Here is an 18,121-nt window from a genome sequence, read left to right on the forward strand (position 1 = left end):
AACCGGGACTAAACTAGGACTAAACAAGGACTAAAGCAGGTCTAAACAAGGACTAAACCAGGTTTAAACAGAGACTAAATCAGGTTTAAACCGGGACTAAATCAGGTTCTAAATCAAGACTAAAGCAGGTCGAAACCAGGACTAAACCAGGTCTAAACTGGGACAAAAACCAGGTCTGAACCAGGTCTAAATTGGAACTAAATCAGGTCTAAACTGGGACTAAATCAGGTTCTAAATCAAGACTAAAGCAGGTCGAAACCAGGACTAAATCAGGTCTAAACCAGGTCTAAACCAGGACTAAAACAGGTCTAAACCAGGACTAAAACAGGACTAAACCAGGTCTAAACCAAGACTAAACCAGGTCTAAAGCAGGACTAAACCAGGACTAAACCAGGTCTAAACCAGGACTAAACCAGGTCTAAACTGGGACTAAATCAGGTTCTAAATCAAGACTAAAGCAGGTCGAAACCAGGACTAAATCAGGTCTAAACCAGGACTAAAACAGGTCTAAACCAGGACTAAACCAGGTCTAAACCAGGACTAAACCAGGTCTAAACCAGGACTAAACCAGGACTAAACCAGGTCTAAACTGGGACTAAATCAGGTTCTAAATCAAGACTAAATCAGGTCGAAACCAGGTCTAAACCAGGACTAAAACAGGTCTAAACCAGGACTAAACCAGGACTAAACCAGGTCTAAACCAGGTCTAAACCAGGTCTAAACCAGGACGAAACCAGGTCTAAACCAGGTCTAAACCAGGTCTAAACCAGGTCTAAACCAGGACTAAACCAGGTCTAAACCAGGTCTAAACCAGGACTAAACCAGGACTAAACCAGGTCCTCTTGAAAAACATGCTGTATCTGGTCCAGTATCAAAACTCTGAACAGTTGATTTTACTCAGTAGATCCTCGTTAACTTGAACTCAAAAACCACATGTCGGGCCTTGAGCTGATTCTTCTCCAGTTCAGTTTATTCAAAATCTGAAGTGAGTCAGTGTGGACGTTTTACTCACCTCTGGAAATGAGAATCAGCGAGTAGGACGGGAGTGTTTAAAGCCTTTCTCTGCTCACCGAGTAACACGTCTGAACTGGGACTAAACACAGGTCTCAACTGGGATTAAACCAGGTCCCAGGACTAAAACCAGCTCTAAACCAGCTCTAAACAAGGTCTAAACCAGGTCTAAACCAGGACTAAAACCAGGTCTAAAACCAGGTCTAAAACCAGGTCTAAAACCAGGACTAAAACCAGGACTAAAACCAGCTCTAAACCAGCTCTAAACCAGGTCTAAACCAGGTCTAAAACCAGGACTAAAACCAGGTCAAAAACCAGGTCTAAAACCAGGTCTAAAACCAGGTCTAAAACCAGGACTAAAACCAGGACTAAAACCAGGTCTAAAACACCAGGACTAAAACCAGGACTAAAACCAGGTCAAAAACCAGGTCTAAAACCAGGTCTAAAACCAGGTCTAAACTAGGGCTAAACTAGGACCGAACCAAGTCTAAACCAAATCAAATCTAATCCAGGACTAAAACAGGTCTAAACTGGGTCCAAACTGGGATTAAAAACAGGTCTAAACTGGGACTAAAAACAGGTCTAAACTGGGACTAAAAACAGGTCTAAACTGGGCCTAAATCAAATCTAATCCAGGACTAAACCAAGTCTACACTGGGTCTAAACTGGGACTAAAAACAGGTCTAAAAACTGGGACTAAACTGGGTCCAAATCAAATCTATTCCAGTTCTAAACCTGGTGTGTGTGTGTTCTGTGTGTGTGTGTGCGTGTGTGTGCGTCGTCTCTTGAGTCTCCGTCTCACTCGGGCTTTGGGTGTGTCTCCATCTGCTCGACCTACAAACTCCTCTCTTATCACAGCACCACGCCCCAGAGACTCACACACACTCACACACACTCACACACACTCACACACACTCACACACACAGACCCAGAGAGACTCAGAGCGCAGGGACCAGGACCAGGACCAGGACGGTTCAGGCCCAGGTTAACCCTCTGCTGGTTTGATCTGGGTTTAGTCCTGTTTTAACCCCGTTTTAGTCCTGATTTAACCCTGTGGTGCTGTCCCTGGTTTTGGTTCAGTCCTGGTTCAGTCCTGGTTTAGTCCTGGTTTAGTCCTGGTTTAACTCTGTGATGTTGTCCCTGGTTTGGATTTAGTCCTAATCAAATGATGTTTTAGTTTCAGCTAATCTTAGTCTCAGTTTAGTCCGGGTTTAGACCTGATTTAGTCCTAGTTCAGTCCTGGTTTAGTCTTGTTTTAGTCCTAGTTTAGTCCAGGTTAAGTCCTGGTTTAACCCTGTTTCATTAGTCCTTGTTTGGTTTAGTCCTGGTTTAGTCCTGATCAAATTATGCTTTAGTTTCAGTTAATCTTTGTCCTAGTTTAGTCCTAATTCAGACCTGGTTTAGTCCTAGTTTAGTCCTGGTTTAGTCCTAGTTTAGTCCTAGTTCAGACCTGGTTTAGTCCTAGTTTAGTCCTAGTTCAGACCTGGTTTAGTCCTGCTTTAGTTTAGGTTCAGTCCTGGTTCAGTTCTGGTTCAGTCCTGGTTTAGTCCTGCTTTAACCCTGTTTTATTAGCCCCTTGTTTAGTTTAGTCCTGGTTTAACCCTGTGGTGTTGTGCTTAGTGTGGGTTTAGGCCTGCTTCAGTCCTGGTTTAGTCCTGATTTGACCCTGTGGTGCTGACCCCAGTCTGGGTTTAGTCCTGGTTTAACCCTGTTTTTGTCCTGATTTAACCCTGTTTTGTTTAGTCCTGGTTTAGTCCTGAGGTGGTGTCCTCGGTTTGGGTTTAGGCCCGATTTAGTCCTGATTTAGTTTGGGTTTAGTCCTGGTTTAACCCTGTTACTGCCCCTTGTTTGGTTTAGTCCTGGTTCAGTCCTGGTTCAGTCCTGGTTCAGTCCTGGTTCAGTCCTGGTTCAGTCCTAGATTGACCCTGTTGTATTAGTCCCGCCCCTTGTTTGGGTTTAGGATGTTTCAGCTTCAGTTAGTCTTGGTCTTGGGTTTAGTCCTGGTTCAGTCCTGGTTTAACCCCGTTGCATCAGTACCGCCCCCTGGTTTGGTTTAGTCCTGGTTTAGTCCTGGTTTGACCCTGTGGTGCTGTCCCTGGGGTTTGTGTTTAGTCCTGGTTTAACCCTCTGCTGTTGTGTCTGGTTTGGGTTTAATCCTGGTTTAGTCCTGGTTTAACCCTGTTTTAGTAGTAGGGATGTTTTAGCTTCAGGTAGTTTTGGTCTTGGTCCTGGTCGCGTCCTGGTTTAACCCTTTTTTGTTAGTACTGACCCTTTGGTTAGTTTAATCCTGGTCAAAGGATGTTTTAGTTTCAGTTATTCTTGGTTTTGATTTAGTCTTGGTTTAGTACTGGTTTAGTCCTGCTTTAGTCCTGGTTTAGTCCTTGTAAAACCTTGCATTAGCCCTCCTGGTTTAGCGCAGTTCTAGACCACCTCTGGTCCTGTTTTAGTCCTGTTTTAGTCCTGCCTTGACCCTGCTCTAGTCCTGCTCATGTCCTGCTTTAGTCCTGTTCTAATCCTGTTCTAGTCCTGTTTTAGTCCTGCTTTAGTCCAGCTGCAGTCCTGCTGCAGTCCTGCTCTAGTCCTGCTCGTGTCCTGCTCGTGTCTTTTTAGTCCTGTTCGTGTCCTGGTCTAGTCCTAGTCCTGTTTTAGTCCTGTTTTAGTCCTGTTCTAGTCCTGTTCTAGTCCTGTTCTAGTCCTGTTCTAGTCCTGCTCTGGCCCTGCTCGTCTCCCCTCCCCCGGGCTCCTCTCTCGTTCCCACCCCTTTTTTCTTCTTCTCTTTGTGCCTTTCATTTTGGCGGGCTGCCGTTTCCGTGGTAACAGGATTCCACACGAGCTGATGGACGAGTCAGGGCCGAGTCCACACGGGGCCGAGTCCACACGGGGCCCAGTCCACACGGGGCCCAGTCCACACGGGGCCCAGTCCACACGGGGCCCAGTCCACCAGGGTGAGAGCCAAGTCCACGGGGCCGAGTCCAAAGGGCCAAGTCTATGAGGACAGAGTCTACGAGGCCGAGTCTAAACAGTTGAGTCCAAACGGTCCAGTCCACCGGGCCACTCCCCGCTCCAACCTTTCCCCTTCGGCGAGCAGAGGTCACAGGTTGGGGGGGGGGGGACGGACAATATGTTTCCCAGCATGCATTGCCAGAATTATACTGCCTTTAGTTTGGTTTAGACCTAGTTTAGTCTGCTTTAGTCCTGCTTTAGTCCTGCTTTAGTCCTGCTTTAGTCCTGCTTTAGTCCTGCTTTAGTCCTGTCGTAACCTTTCCCCTGCAGTGGGCAGAGGACACAGTCGGGGACTCCGTTTCCCAGCATGCTCTACCAGAAGTGACGTCATTAACTCAGAATAAAAACAAGAAAACAGATTTGATTCCAAAACCCGCAGCTTTACTCACGAGTCCAAATTTGTGATTCCTGATTACTGTAAATGTTCTCTGAAAGTGGCTGTCTGGTTTGGTCCTGGTTTAGTCCTGGTTTAGACTTGATTTAGACCTGATTTAGATCTGGTTTGGTCCTGATTCAGTCCTGGTTTAGACCTGGCTTAGACCTGGCTTGATCCTGATTTAGTCCTGGCTTAGTCCTGGCTTAGTCCTGGCTTAGTCCTGGCTTAGTCCTGGCTTAGTCCCAGTTCGGTCCTGGTTTAGTCCTAATTTAGGCCTAGTTTCGACCTGGTTTAGACCTGGTCAAAGGATGTTTTATGTTCAGGTTGTTTTGGTCCTGATTTAGTCTTGGTTCAGTCCTGGTGTAGTCCTGGTTTACACCTGGTTTACTCTTGGTTTAATCCTGGTTTAGTTTGGTCCTGGTTTGGTCCTGGTTTAGTCCTGGTCAAAGATTGTTTTAGTCTCATTTCTGTGACTGAATGTTGCTGTAAAAATCTTTGCGTGTCTCAAAATCCGCTATAAAAACAAAATTATTATTATCAATTCATAAAAGTAGAATATTCACAGTGACGGGATTTTTTATTTTTATTTTGCTCCTGATCCCAAAATCGTGGATCTAGACCAGGCCTGAATCCGGGACTAAACCCATGAATGCGGCGTGTTCTGGAGCGTCTCATGTGACCCGCAGCCCACGGCTCTGACCTCTGCCCGACCTCGAACTCAGACTCGCAGACCGGCCTGACCAGAGCCACATTTCACGCTCGTTTTTTATACAACTACAGCGTCACGCATTTTTTTAGACTCAACCCAGAGTGACCAGACGTCTCCGTTTACCCGGGACAGCCCCAGATCTCAGCAAGGACTTAAGAAAATCTATTTTAAATCCTCGCAAAAGCCTTGAAAAACCTTTAAAACCTGCTATAATATGAAGAATTAAGATTTAAAGCAAAGGATCATGGTCTATGTAGTTCCTGCTGTTTTTTTAGCTACTGCTGCACCGTGGAAAACCAAAGCAAGTGTATTTGTATAGCACAGTTCGTAGAACAAGTCATTCAAGGAGCTTTACAGAATAAGAAAGAAAAAAAAATCATAAAGAAAGACAAAAAAACATTAATTTAAGCAAAAAGACTGTCCCCTGATCCAGCAGATTTACCCAAAACCAGCGATTTGTCACAGTTTTATACAAGTTTATATCGTAGATTTATTTTATTTTTAAATAGAGAGATACATTTATGTTTTTTTATGCCTTATTTACGGAAGCTGAGAGATGTCAGAACAAACGTAAACGCCGCAACAAATACAAACGCGACAACACGACAAAAAACCACAACGGAAACGACCGCGGGACTCGATTTTAATGCAGAAGTTGGAAACGTAAGTAAAAGTAATTTATTGTTTTATTATTATTCTTTTCACGTTGTAGTTCTTCTTCACTTGCCGCTTGATCGGTCCGTTGGAAAATAGAGTCCCTTGGTCACTTCCATTGTGGCTTTTTAATGTGTTGTGGCTTTTTAATGTGTTGTGGCATTTGCATTTGTGTTGTGGTTTTTAATGTGTTGCGGCATTTGCTTTTGTGTTGTGGCTTTTTAATGTGTTGCGGCATTTGTATTTGTTGCGGCGTTTGCATTAAAATAGAGTCCCGCGGTCATTTCCGTTGTGGCTTTTTTTGGTGTGTTGTGGCTTTTTGTTGTGTTGCGGCATTTGCGTTTGTGTCGTGGCGTTTGTATTTGTTGCGACGTTTGCATTAAAATCGAGTCCCGCGGTCATTTCCGTTGTGGCTTTTTGTTGTGTTGTTGCATTTGTATTTGTTGCGGTGTTTGCGTTTGTTGTGACCCCTCTCGGCTTCCGTACTTATTTCAGGTTTCATTTTATGTTTTATACGCCACAAAACTGCTCTATATTTATTTTCAGTTTGATAGTTTTGCATAAATTCTCAACAAAAAGTGTTTCTTTTTTTTTTTGTTTTTTTGAGAGAGATGTGATCATGATTTCAATATTGACCAAAATAATCGTGATCATGTTTTTTTTTTCCATAATAATTTTTTTCCATGTCCCAAATAATTTCTCTTGTGGATCAATAAAGTTTGTCTAAGTTTTTTTCTGTCTTGAAAGATTTTTTTAAACATGTTAGAAAAAGCACATGCCACAGACACGAGGAGAATCTGACAAGATTTGAAATCTCCGATCACAAAGACTGCAGCGGGATCTGTCTGCGGACCACAGGATGTTAAGTTGTGAGCGCGATTCTGTCAGCTGTTTCCTGTCCTGTGTTATTATTATTTGTGAAATGTGGTGCAAAACTTCAGATATATGATTTTTAAAACATAATAAATATAATAATAATATAATAATAAGTAATTATATAGAGAGAGCATTAATTACACAAGCAAGTTACAATATTTCTCAACACATTTGTTCATACACACAAACAACACATGCAGCAAAAATGATGTGGTCTCAAACATACATACTAAATTAAATAGTAGTAAATTCAGTGTGTGAAATTCCTCCACAGGTGAGACTCACAGCCTCAAAAACTCCTGTGAGCTCAATAAATGTGCCACAACTACTTCAGGATTTTACCTGACATATTTCAATGAAACACACAGTTAAGACCTTCCTGAAACTGATTCTGAATTATTTTTTAACAAATTCTGTAGCTTTTTAAGTTTCTTGTTGTGCTGATTACAAATTATGTTCATGGCAGGAAAGGAAATAATTCATCTTTCTTCCCAAATTAACAGTTACAGATGCTGTAGGACCCAAACCATCCTACACAGTTCTCCAGGAAGAACAGCTGATAGTTCAAGTCAGTTAAACACAATCAATCACTGAACCTGCCGAGGGACGACAGGTGGAAATGAGCTCTGATGCTACAACCTGGTACAAACATCTCTCCTGTTAAAGGTTCATGTTTATTGTGCACTGTCCCTGTCTCATTAAAAAAATAAACCAACTAACGAGGACATGGGGAACAAGAAAAAAATATTCAAAATACGATTTCATAGTAAATTTATATGAGCAAATGAGGATTATATTGATATTACAGCCACTTCGGGAAGATCAGTAAAATGACATAAACAAGGCCCGACATTTGGTGTCGCTACATTCACATTTCATTTTATTATGATACAAAAGCTCGACGTTTCCGCTGAGACAATGAGACACTCAAGCCAGGACTTTTAAGAGAGGGACAACGGTCAAACTGGTATTGAACCAGTGTGGAACCGAAAGGTATACTAATAAATATAAATATAAATATAATAAATAAAAAACTGGGACGTCCCTGGTTTGGTTACACCCTTATCATCAGAAGACCCTGTAGTCAGAAAATCATGACCTCTTCTACTGGTTTGTCAGCAACATTTCTCTTGAACAACTGAATGTAAATTTGATGAAAGCAACAGGGAATAATCCCTGGACATCAGGGAAGAATTAATAAACTTTCAGATATATACCAATTCAAAATGGCTGCAACATCAAAATTTGTAAAGATATTGACAGGAAAACACATAATCATACATAACAGCATTAGCTAAGGCCAGTATTACTTCATTTGTTGGTTTACAAACCCACCAATGCTATATTAAAAGAAAAAGATTTAAAATTAAATTGAAATGAAGGTTGTAGAGCTCGAATTATTGAACATTTTGCAAGTTGTTGCCTGAAAATCAGACAATTATTAACCCTGTTCCACTTAAGACAGACATTTCCTCCCAAATCATTATTTCCTCAAACATTTTTGCTGTATTTTAAGGGTTTAATATATTTATTACTTTTAATATTTACTTTAAAATATTTAAAACTTGAAATACAATTTCATTTGTAACAATTTGTAACACGACCTGAACATGGGTTTTCTGACTAGAGGCTCTTCTGATGATAAGGCTGACCCCGGAAGGTCAGTAAAATGACATAAACAAGGCCCGACATTTGGTGTCGCTACATTCACATTTCATTTTATTATGATACAAAAGCTCGACGTTTCCGCTGAGAGAATGAGACGCTCAAGCCAGGACTTTTAAGCCAGGGACAACGGTCAAACTGGTATTGAACCAGTGTGGAACCGAAAGATATACTAATAAATATAAATATAATAAATAAAAAACTGGGACGTCCCTGGTTTGCGGTGTTTGGTAATTTGGTTTGGTAATAATAAAATTGTGAAATGAGTGCATGATTACTGATGAAAACTGTTACACACTTGGTGCTAATGTGAGTCAGTATAGTCACATTTTCTTTGTGTTTTGGTCATTTTTAAGAAAATAAAATAAAAAGCCCAGACTTTACTGAACCAAATTAAAAATATTATTGATAGAAGACGAGGAAACACGTCCACACAGCAGGATTTAGTCCTGTTAAATCCTGTTTTAGACCTGGTTTAGTCCTGGTTTATACCTGGTTTAGACCTGGTATTAGACCTGGGTGTAGTCCTGGTTTAGTCCTGGTTTAGACCTGGTATTAGACCTGGTTTTAGACCTGGTTTTAGACCTGGTTTAGTCCTGGTTTAGACCTGGTTTTAGACCTAGTTTTTGACCTAGTTTTTGACCTGGTTTTAGTCCTGTTTTAGTTCTGGTTTTAAACCTATTTTTAGACCTGGTTTAGATCTAGTTTAGATCTAGTGTAGATGTAGTTTAGACCTGGTTTTAGTCCTGGTTTTAGTCCTGGTTTTAGTCCTGGTTTTAGTCCTGGTTTTAGACCTGGTTTTAGTCCTGGTTTTAGACCTGGTTTTAGACCTGGTTTTAGACCTGGTTTTAGACCTTTTTGACCTGGTTTTAGTCCTGTTTTAGTTCTGGTTTTAAACCTAGTTTTAGACCTGGTTTAGATCTAGTGTAGATGTAGTTTAGACCTGGTTTTAGTCCTGGTTTTAGTCCTGGTTTTAGTCCTGGTTTTAGACCTGGTTTTAGACCTGGTTTTAGACCTGGTTTAGTCCTGGTTTAGTCCTGGTTTAGACCTGGTTTTAGACCTAGTTTTTGACCTGGTTTTAGTTCTGGTTTTAAACCTAGTTTTAGACCTGGTTTAGATCTAGTTTAGATCTAGTGTAGATGTAGTTTAGACCTGGTTTTAGTCCTGGTTTTATTTTAGACCTGGTTTTAGACCTGGTTTAGCTTTAGTTTAGATCTGGTTAAGTTTCCGGCAATGAGTGGAATTACAAAAAAAGGGGGGGGGGGGGGATTTAGCCCAAAATGTGGAAACAGGAAAATCCCACCGTGTAATCCATTTATTTCAATAACAAGTAACTGTAACTGAATACAGTTACTCATAATTTGTACTCTGATTACTGAACACTGGTACATGTAATCTGTTACTCCCCAACACTGCTCACAAATGAGTGGAGAAGGGACGATGTGATGTTCTCTTTTCACAATTTTATTTACATCAACACGTCCCAACCCGGGCGTGTCCCAGTTTTCCGAGTTTGAGAATCCGGTCTCTCCAGCTCCGGCCTGTTCCTCCAACGTGAAAAGTCCGTTTGTGTCTTCTGTTCCGTTCTCATCTCGGACACGTTTACTGAAAAAAAGTTGACGAGATGAAGAAGAGAGTTTTTCCCGAATTGTCACATCACGTTCCCGCGCTTCTGTTTCTCTCAGTAAGGACTGTTGTGTCTAAAAATAGGAGCCGGAGCAGGAGCCCGGGGCAGAGCATCGGACCACGGCAAACACTCACAGACAAGTCCAGAGGAAGAAAAAAATAAATAACTAAAATAAAATAAAATAAAAATAATAATAATAAAAAAAGAAAAAGAAATACATTTAAAATAATAATAATAATAATAATAAAAACAATAATAATAATAAAAAATAATTTTAAAAAAGTCCAGAGCACGGCTAAACGCTAATGCTAATAATGTTAACGCTAACGGCAGAGCGATGCTAACGGAGAGAAGAGAAACGACGGCAAAACGTCAGTCTGTAGTTTTTCGTTGTCTTCCTCCAAATTGTTCCAGTCGCAAATGTAAACAAAAGGAAACACCAAAGGAAAAATCCATTAACTAATATTTTTATCGTTATTAAATCAGTTCACCGTCATTCTAGAGTTTTCCGTTCTTAGATTTTTAGGCCGAACTATGTCTTTTTGATAAAATCATGGGAATTTAAACCAGGACTAAAGCCGTACTAAACCAGTACTAAATCAGGATTAAACCATTTCTATACCAGATCTAAACCAGGACTAAAAATTGTCTAAACCATTTCTATACCAGGATTAAACAAGGACTAAACCAGGACTAAACTAGGACTAAACTAGGACTAACTCAGGACCAAAACTAACCAAGGCTAAAACATGCTTTGACCAGGACTAAACTAAGCATAAAGAAGGATTAGACCACAACTAAACCCAAACAAGGGACCACACCACAGGACTAAACCAGGACTAAACCAAGACTAAACTATTTCTATACCAGGACTAAACTAGTATTAAACCAGGAGTAAACCAAGACTAAACCAGGACTAAACCAGTACTAAATGAGGACTAAACCATTTCTATACCAGGACTAAACCAGGACTAAGAGAGGTCTAAACCAGGTCTGAACCTGGAGTAAACCATTTATTTACCAGGACTAAACAGGACTAAACCAGGACTAAAGCGTCGCATTGAATCGAACGTGTACTGTATCGAGATATTTATCGTATCGAAAACTTCACTTAATTTCGTTTGACAAATAAATAATCTGTTCTAAAAGTTCACAAGAGTCAATTTTGCTCAATCATCAGATTTTAAAAACAGATCCAGCAGCTTTGATTGACAGAACTCAAACACTTTCACGTCCAATCAGATAAATTCTCTTTTCTTCCTCTTGGGCTCTTCCATGGAAATGACTGAGACCTGATCCAGTTCCAGAGAAGAGCAGAGAAGTGCAGAGCTCCTCCTCACGTCACTCGGTCAGTTCAGTCCCAGACACTTCCTCATCATTCATTTTGGGCAAGAGACCTGAGGCGAGCACCACCCGCCCAGAGTGACCCCACGGTGAACCCGACCCACCCGACGCACCCGACCCACCCGACCCAACCCATTCATCACAGAGTCCCAGGCGATCCGTGCCCACTCTGTGCCAAATCTGTACCCGATCTGCAGGACGGGTTTGTGTAGAACCATTTACGCAAGAACACCGTTTTTATTAAAGACAAGAGACTAAACCAGGTCTAAACTAGGTCTAAACCAGGTCTAAACCAGGTCTAAACCAGGTCTAAACTAGGTCTAAACCAGGTCTAAACCAGGTCTAAACCAGGTCTAAACCAGGTCTAAACCAGGTCTAAACTAGGACTAACCCAGGACCAAGACTAACCAAGGCTAAAACATCCTTTGACAAGGACTAAACCAGGACTAAACCAGGACTAAACCAGGTCTACATTCCTGATCAAATCATCGTCCGGCGAGCAGAATGACCCCAACTTTCACCCGCTGCGCCTTTAAATCCCGTTTCCCTCCGACTTTCTCCCCTCACCTTTGACACAGTTAATTGCGGAGGAGCGAGCGCGGCTTAAAAAAATGTTTAAAAATCGATGGCCGGCGTTCAGAGTGCACGCCGTTTTCCTGGAGGTGACCGGAAGCGCGGCGTCCCGGGAGCGATGGTGTTTTTTGAGAGGAGAGGAGAGGGACGGCGGCCTGAGCATTCCTCTCGCACAAAGTCGGCCTGTTCGAAGGAGGGGCTTTTCGCTGCAATCATTAACTTGGAGGCCAGAGTTTGGTCACAGTTTGTCACGAAAAAAAAACAACCCAAAAAAAACGCTGCCGGTTCAGGACGAGACTCGAGTTTGTGAAAAGAAAATGTTATAAAAGTTTTCGCAGAATGTCAGTGACAATAAATAATAGAATTTATAATAACAAGTAATAATCAGTGAAGATGCAGAACTTTTGTGTCGTGTGTGGACTGAACCAGGACTGAACCAGGACTGAACCAGGACTAAACCAGGACTGAACCAGGACTGAACCAGGACTGAACCAGGACTAAACCAGGACTGAACCAGGACTGAACCAGGACTGAACCAGGACTGAACCAGGACTGAACCAAGGACTAAAACAGGACTAAAACAGGTCCGGGACCAGACAGAAACTGAGACCAGGACCAGGACCTGGACTGAGACCAAGACTGATACCAGGACTAGACCAGGACTGAAAACAGTTTGGTCCTGATTCAGTCCTAATTCAATACATATGCGACGCAAAAGTCCGGCATCAAAATTTAAATCACGTAAACGGGTCTGGTCCCGGTCTCAGTCCTGGTCCTGGTCTTAGGCCTGGTCTCAGTCCTGGTCCTGGTCTTAGGCCTGGTCTCAGGCCTGGTCCTGGTCTTAGGCCTGGTCTCAGTCCTGATCCTGGTCTTAGGCCTGGTCTCAGTCCTGGTCCTGGTCTTAGGCCTGGTCTCAGTCCTGGTCCCGGACTCAGTCCTGGTCTTAGGCCTGGTCTAAGTCTTGGTCTCTGGCCTGGTCTAGTTCTTGTCTGGTCCCAGACTTGGTTTAGTCCTGGTTCAGTCCTGGTTCAGTCCTGTTCAGTCCTGGTCTGGTCTCAGTTCCTGTCTGGTCCCAGACCTGTTTTAGTCCTGTTTTAGTCCTGGTTCAGGCCTCGGTTTAGTCCTTGGTTTAGGCCTCGGTTCAGTCCTGGTTCAGTCCTGGTTCAGTCCTGGTTTAGTCCTGGTTTAGTCCTGGTTTAGTCCTGGTTCAGTCCGGCATCTGTTTTTTTATTTTGTTTTTAGAGACAAATAAAGAAAATAGTTGTTTTTTTCATTTTCTTATTTTTGGTTTTATTTTGAAAAACAAACAAACTAATGACACACAGATTTTATTACCTCTTTACGGTTCTGTAATTACTTTATGATAAATGAGTTTACAAAACACATTTAGATCATCGTTTGAAATAAATAGTGTTTTTTTTCTCTTTGTTATTAGATTATATTGTGATGTCTGAGCTCCTGTGTCCAAACTAATTCCCCTCGTGGATCAATAATGTTTGTCTAAATAAACTTTATATATTTAAAAGTTGTAGTATCGAGATCGGTATCGAAACAGAAAAAGCTGGATCGCTCAGATCTCCTGTCGCTGGACAAGCCTCGTTTTGTTCATTGATTTGAAAGCTGCAGATTAGAAAAAAACTGGAGCAACAACTTTTATTATTTGTTCACTGATTCTCTGCTTCAACAACAACAACAACAATACTCCCAGTTCTGGTTGGTCGACTCTAAATGTCCATGAAAGACCTGGGATAGTCCTGATTAAACCCGGGTTTAGACCTGGTTTAGACCTGGTATAGTCCTTGGTTTAGTCCTGGTTTAGTCCTGGTTTAGACCTGGTTTAGACCTGGTTTAGTCCTGGTTTAGTCTTGGTTCAGTCCTGGTTTAGTCCTGGTTCAGTCCTGGTTCAGTCCTGGTTTAGGCTGCTTCAGTCCCCCTGATTTGGTTCTCGTTTCAGTCCTGGTTTAGTCCTGGGTTAGTCCTGGTTTAGACCTGGTTTAGACCTGGTTTAGTCCTGGTTTAGTCCTGGTTTAGACCTGGTTTAGTCCTGGTTTAGACCTGGTTTAGACCTGGTTTAGTCCTGGTTCAGTCCTGGTTCAGTCCCCTTGATTTGGTCCTCGTTTCAGTCCTTGGTTCAGTTCTTGTTTAGTCCTGGTTTAGTCCTCGTTTAGTCCTCGTTTAGACCTGGTTCAATGTAATAAAATCACTTTGAAATGACAGAAACAAGTAAAAAATAAATAACACAGTTTTCACATGACTACAAGGTTGAGGTTTTCCGAGCAGATTTCCGGCATAAAACGAGCATCCAATAGGAACTTTGTTTTCCTCCAAACTCTTGCACTCCGTCCGTTTTGATTGGCCCAAACTTTGCCAAAGAGTGTAGTGAGTCAAGATAGTCGATTTTGTTCGCGTTTATGTTCGCACCAATCGAAAAAGCCGCTGTAAGTGCAGATATTTCTCAAATAAATGTGAAATTGTGTGGAAAAAGGATATTTTTAGACTTAATATTTTGATATTTTTATAGCTAAGGCCCTAAATTAGGCATTTTTTATGTCCAAAAAGTTGTTTATACATGTTTACTGTGTGTTTTGGATGAAAGAATGTGAATTTTTCTTGTGTATTTCTGTTCCTGTAGCTTTTATTCCAGCCATATGACATAACTACAGCAGCAGATTGTGAAATAACAGGTTGTACTGAAAAAAAGGATGTAGAACACTTCAAAAAGCAAATTTAAGAAAAAAAATCCAGGTGATGACAAATGTAAAATTGCCCTTAGGTCTGGAAGAGTGAAGTCCTGAGTACAGCTCTCTACAAAATCCACAATTTTACGCACTAAATCCACAAGTAGTTGGATTAAGTAACATCAAAACAAAGTGTCTAATAAGATCTTTGTTTTCCTCCAAACTCTTGCACTCCGTCCATTTTGATTGGTCCAAACTTTGCCAAAGAGTGTAGTGAGTCAAGATAGTCGATTTGTTCGCATTTATGTTCATAACAAGTGAAAAAGCTGCTCTAAGTGCAGATATTTCTCAAATAAATGGCAAATTGTGTGGAAAAAGGATATTTTTAGACTTAATATTTTGATATATTTATAGCTAAGACCATAAATTAGGCATTTTTTACATCCAAAAAGTTGTTTATACATGTTTACTGTGTGTTTTGGATGAAAGAATGTGAATTTTATGTTGTTGTTTTTTTGTTGTTTTCATTTGTATTTCTGGTCCTGCATCTTTTATTCCAACCATATGACATAACTATAGCAGCAGATTGTGAAATAACAGGTTGCACTGAAAAAAAGGATGTAGAACACTAAATTATGGGAGTTTTAATAACAAAATAAAGAAAAACATGCACTAAAATTGCCCTTAGGTCTGGAAGAGTGAAGTCCTGAGTACAGCTCTCTACAAAATCCACAGTTTTACGCACTAACTCATGTCATAAATGAACCAAACCAAGATTTTAAACCATAAAGAAGATGAGAATATAAAATACAAAACAATCTGAGCTAAAACCAGAGGTAGAAAGCATAAAACAGCCTGACAACACCACAGAAATCAACTCGTAACAAAGTACGAACAAGTATTTCTCCTCAGAACCTGCAGGTCTTCGCCTAAATCCAAAAGTTGCTGGATTAAGTAACATCAAAACGAGCATCCAATAGGAACTTTGTTTTCTGCCAAACTCATGCGCTCCATCCATTTTGATTGGCCCAAACTTTGCCAAAGAGTGTAGAGAGTCAAGATAGTCGATTTTGTTCGCGTTTATGTTCGCACCAATCGAAAAAGCCGCTCTAAGTGCAGATATTTCTCAAATAAACAGCAAATTGCGTGGAAAAAGGATATTTTTAGACTTAATATTTTGATATTTTTATAGCTAAGGCCCTAAATTAGGCATTTTTTACATCCAAAAAGTTGTTAATACGTGTTTGCTGTGTGTTTTGGATGAAAGAGTATTAATTTTATATTCCTTTTTTTTCTGTTCCTGTAGCTTTTATTCAAGCCATATAACATAACTACAGCAGCAGATTGTGAAATAACAGGTTGTACTGAAAAAAAGGATGTAGAACACTTCAAAAAGCAAATTTAAGAAAAAAATCCAGGTGATGACAAAGGTAAAATTGCCCTTAGGTCTGGAAGAGTGAAGTCCTGAGTACAGCTCTCTACAAAATCCACAATTTTACGCACTAACTCATGTCATAAATGAACCAAACCAAGATTTTAAACCATAAAGAAGACAAGAATATAAAATACAAAACAATCTGAGCTAAAACCAGAGGTAGAAAGCATAAAACAGCCTGACAACACCACAGAAATCAACTCGTAACAAAGTACAAACAACTATTTCTCCCCAGAACCTGCAGGTCTTCGCCTAAATCCACAAGTTGTTGGATTAAGTAACATCAAAACAAAATGTCCAATAAGATCTTTGTTTTCCTCCAAACTCATGCGCTCCGTCCGTTTTGATTGGCCCAAACTTTGCCAAAGAGTGTAGTGAGTCAAGATAGTCGATTTTGTTTACGTTTATGTTCGCACCAATCGAAAAAGCCGCTCTAAGTGCAGATATTTCTCAAATAAATGTCAAATTGTGTGGAAAAAGGATATTTTTAGACTTAATATTTTGATATTTTTATAGCTAAGACCCTAAATTAAAATCCAAAAAGTTGTTTATACATGTTTACTGTGTGTTTTGGATGAAAAATGTGAATTTTTCATTAGTATTTCTGGTCCTGTAGCTTTTATTACAGCCATATGACATAACTACAGCAGCAGACTGAAATAACTGGTTGTAGTGAAAAAAAAGGATGTATAACACTAAATTATGGGAGTTTTAAAAACAAAATAAAGAAAAAACATGCACTAAAATTGCCCTTAGGTCTGAGTATCGACAGTTTTTCGCACTAACTCATGTTATACATGAACCAAACCAAGATTTTAAACCATAAAGAAGACAAGAATATAAAATACAAAACAATCTGAGCTAAAACCAGAGGTAGAAAGCGTAATACAGCCTGACAACACCACAGAAATCAACTCGTAACAAAGTACGAACAACTATTTCTCCTCAGAACCTGCAGGTCTTCGCCTAAATCCACAAGTTGCCGGATTAAGTAACATCTCCAAACGCGGCCCCGCTGGCCCATTGTAAACAAAGCCCCCCTACTGCGTTAAAGAGAACTCGTTTAACACGTTAGTGGCCCGGTCCGGAGCCCGTGACCACGCTGCGCTCCCTTCAGCCGCCGCGGTCCCTTTAAGAGCCAAGATGGTGCCCTCCGCGCTGCAGTTTATGCCTTCCGTTTCTGCCCTCTCTCTTTCTTTCTGTATCTCTCTGCTCGGCGAAAGGGGGGAAACGGCTCTCCTCCGTTCTGTCCTCCCCCCTCCCCGGTGAAACGGAGCGAAGCGTGCGCGGCGCAATGAGGTCACCGTTTCACCGGGACCCGAGCCTGTGCCAAAGAACGAACGCGCTGCTTTTTTTTTTCCTTCTTCTTCTTCTTTACGCACGCTCCGCACTCGTCCCCGCTCAGCCACGGCTCCTGCGCTACAAAAAACAAAAAGGCAAAAAGGCTCTCGGGGAAAATAAGAATGCACTTACTTTCTTGCTTCGTGTGTCCGTGTGCATCTCGGTGTGCAGGCAGGCGGAGGGTGGAGCGGCAGGCGGGGGTCGTCCAGGCGTTGGGTGTAGCTTTAAACGCGCCGTACCTTTCGGAAACGGGGGGCTAGTTTTCCACCTTTTGCAAGCAGCGGGTAAGATCTAACCCCGTGTCGATTTCCCCCGTCATCAATTCATATCGTCGTGATTCCTCGACTTAAACCGACGAAACGCGGCGCTCCAAAATAAAAAAAAAAACGCGCACACGGGCTGTTTCGTTAGCGGGTAGAGCTCTCTCTGTCTCTCTCTCTGCGTCGCGGTGTTTGTTGCCCGTGAATTCAGGGCTGGGCTGGCTCTAGCTGCCTTTTCCTCCTCCGCCTCTCCCCGCGCTGACCCCACCCTGTGTCTCCACCCCATCGGCGCTCGCTCCGCAGTGTGTGCAGAGAGGAGAGCGACGAAACGGGGCGTGACCGAGCGCGGGGCGGGGGGGGGGGAGAGCCAGAGCCAGCCCGGTCAGCTTACAGGAGCCACAGGGAGCCGCAAGAACCTCAGATATTGACAGGTTTTGCGCGTTTTTTCGGTGATTAAACCCTTGCATAAAAATCGTCCCAAAAGTCACCACCGCGCGTTTCGTTTCTCGCGGTGGTGCGTTCACGGGAGGGGTGGTGTGGGAAAAAAGAAAGCGCCCATGTCACCTTC

General features: G+C 41.8%; 1 protein-coding gene across 1 annotated transcript in view; it reads right to left on the reverse strand.

The window, feature by feature from the left end:
* The window catches only part of klf8 (Kruppel-like factor 8), a 78,350-nt gene extending 60,571 nt beyond the window's left edge, over nt 1-17,779 (reverse strand). Inside the window, exon 1 of the mRNA XM_020941120.2 lies at nt 17,426-17,779. Coding sequence (XP_020796779.2) covers nt 17,426-17,452 — 27 coding nt within the window. The 5' untranslated portion in view covers nt 17,453-17,779. The remainder of the gene's footprint in view (nt 1-17,425) is intronic.
* Nucleotides 17,780-18,121: the final 342 nt, after the last annotated feature.

This window comes from Boleophthalmus pectinirostris, unplaced genomic scaffold, assembly GCF_026225935.1.
Source record: "Boleophthalmus pectinirostris isolate CB_2022bp ecotype Guang Dong unplaced genomic scaffold, ASM2622593v1 HiC_scaffold_12, whole genome shotgun sequence".
Classification (NCBI taxonomy): domain Eukaryota; kingdom Metazoa; phylum Chordata; class Actinopteri; order Gobiiformes; family Gobiidae; genus Boleophthalmus; species Boleophthalmus pectinirostris.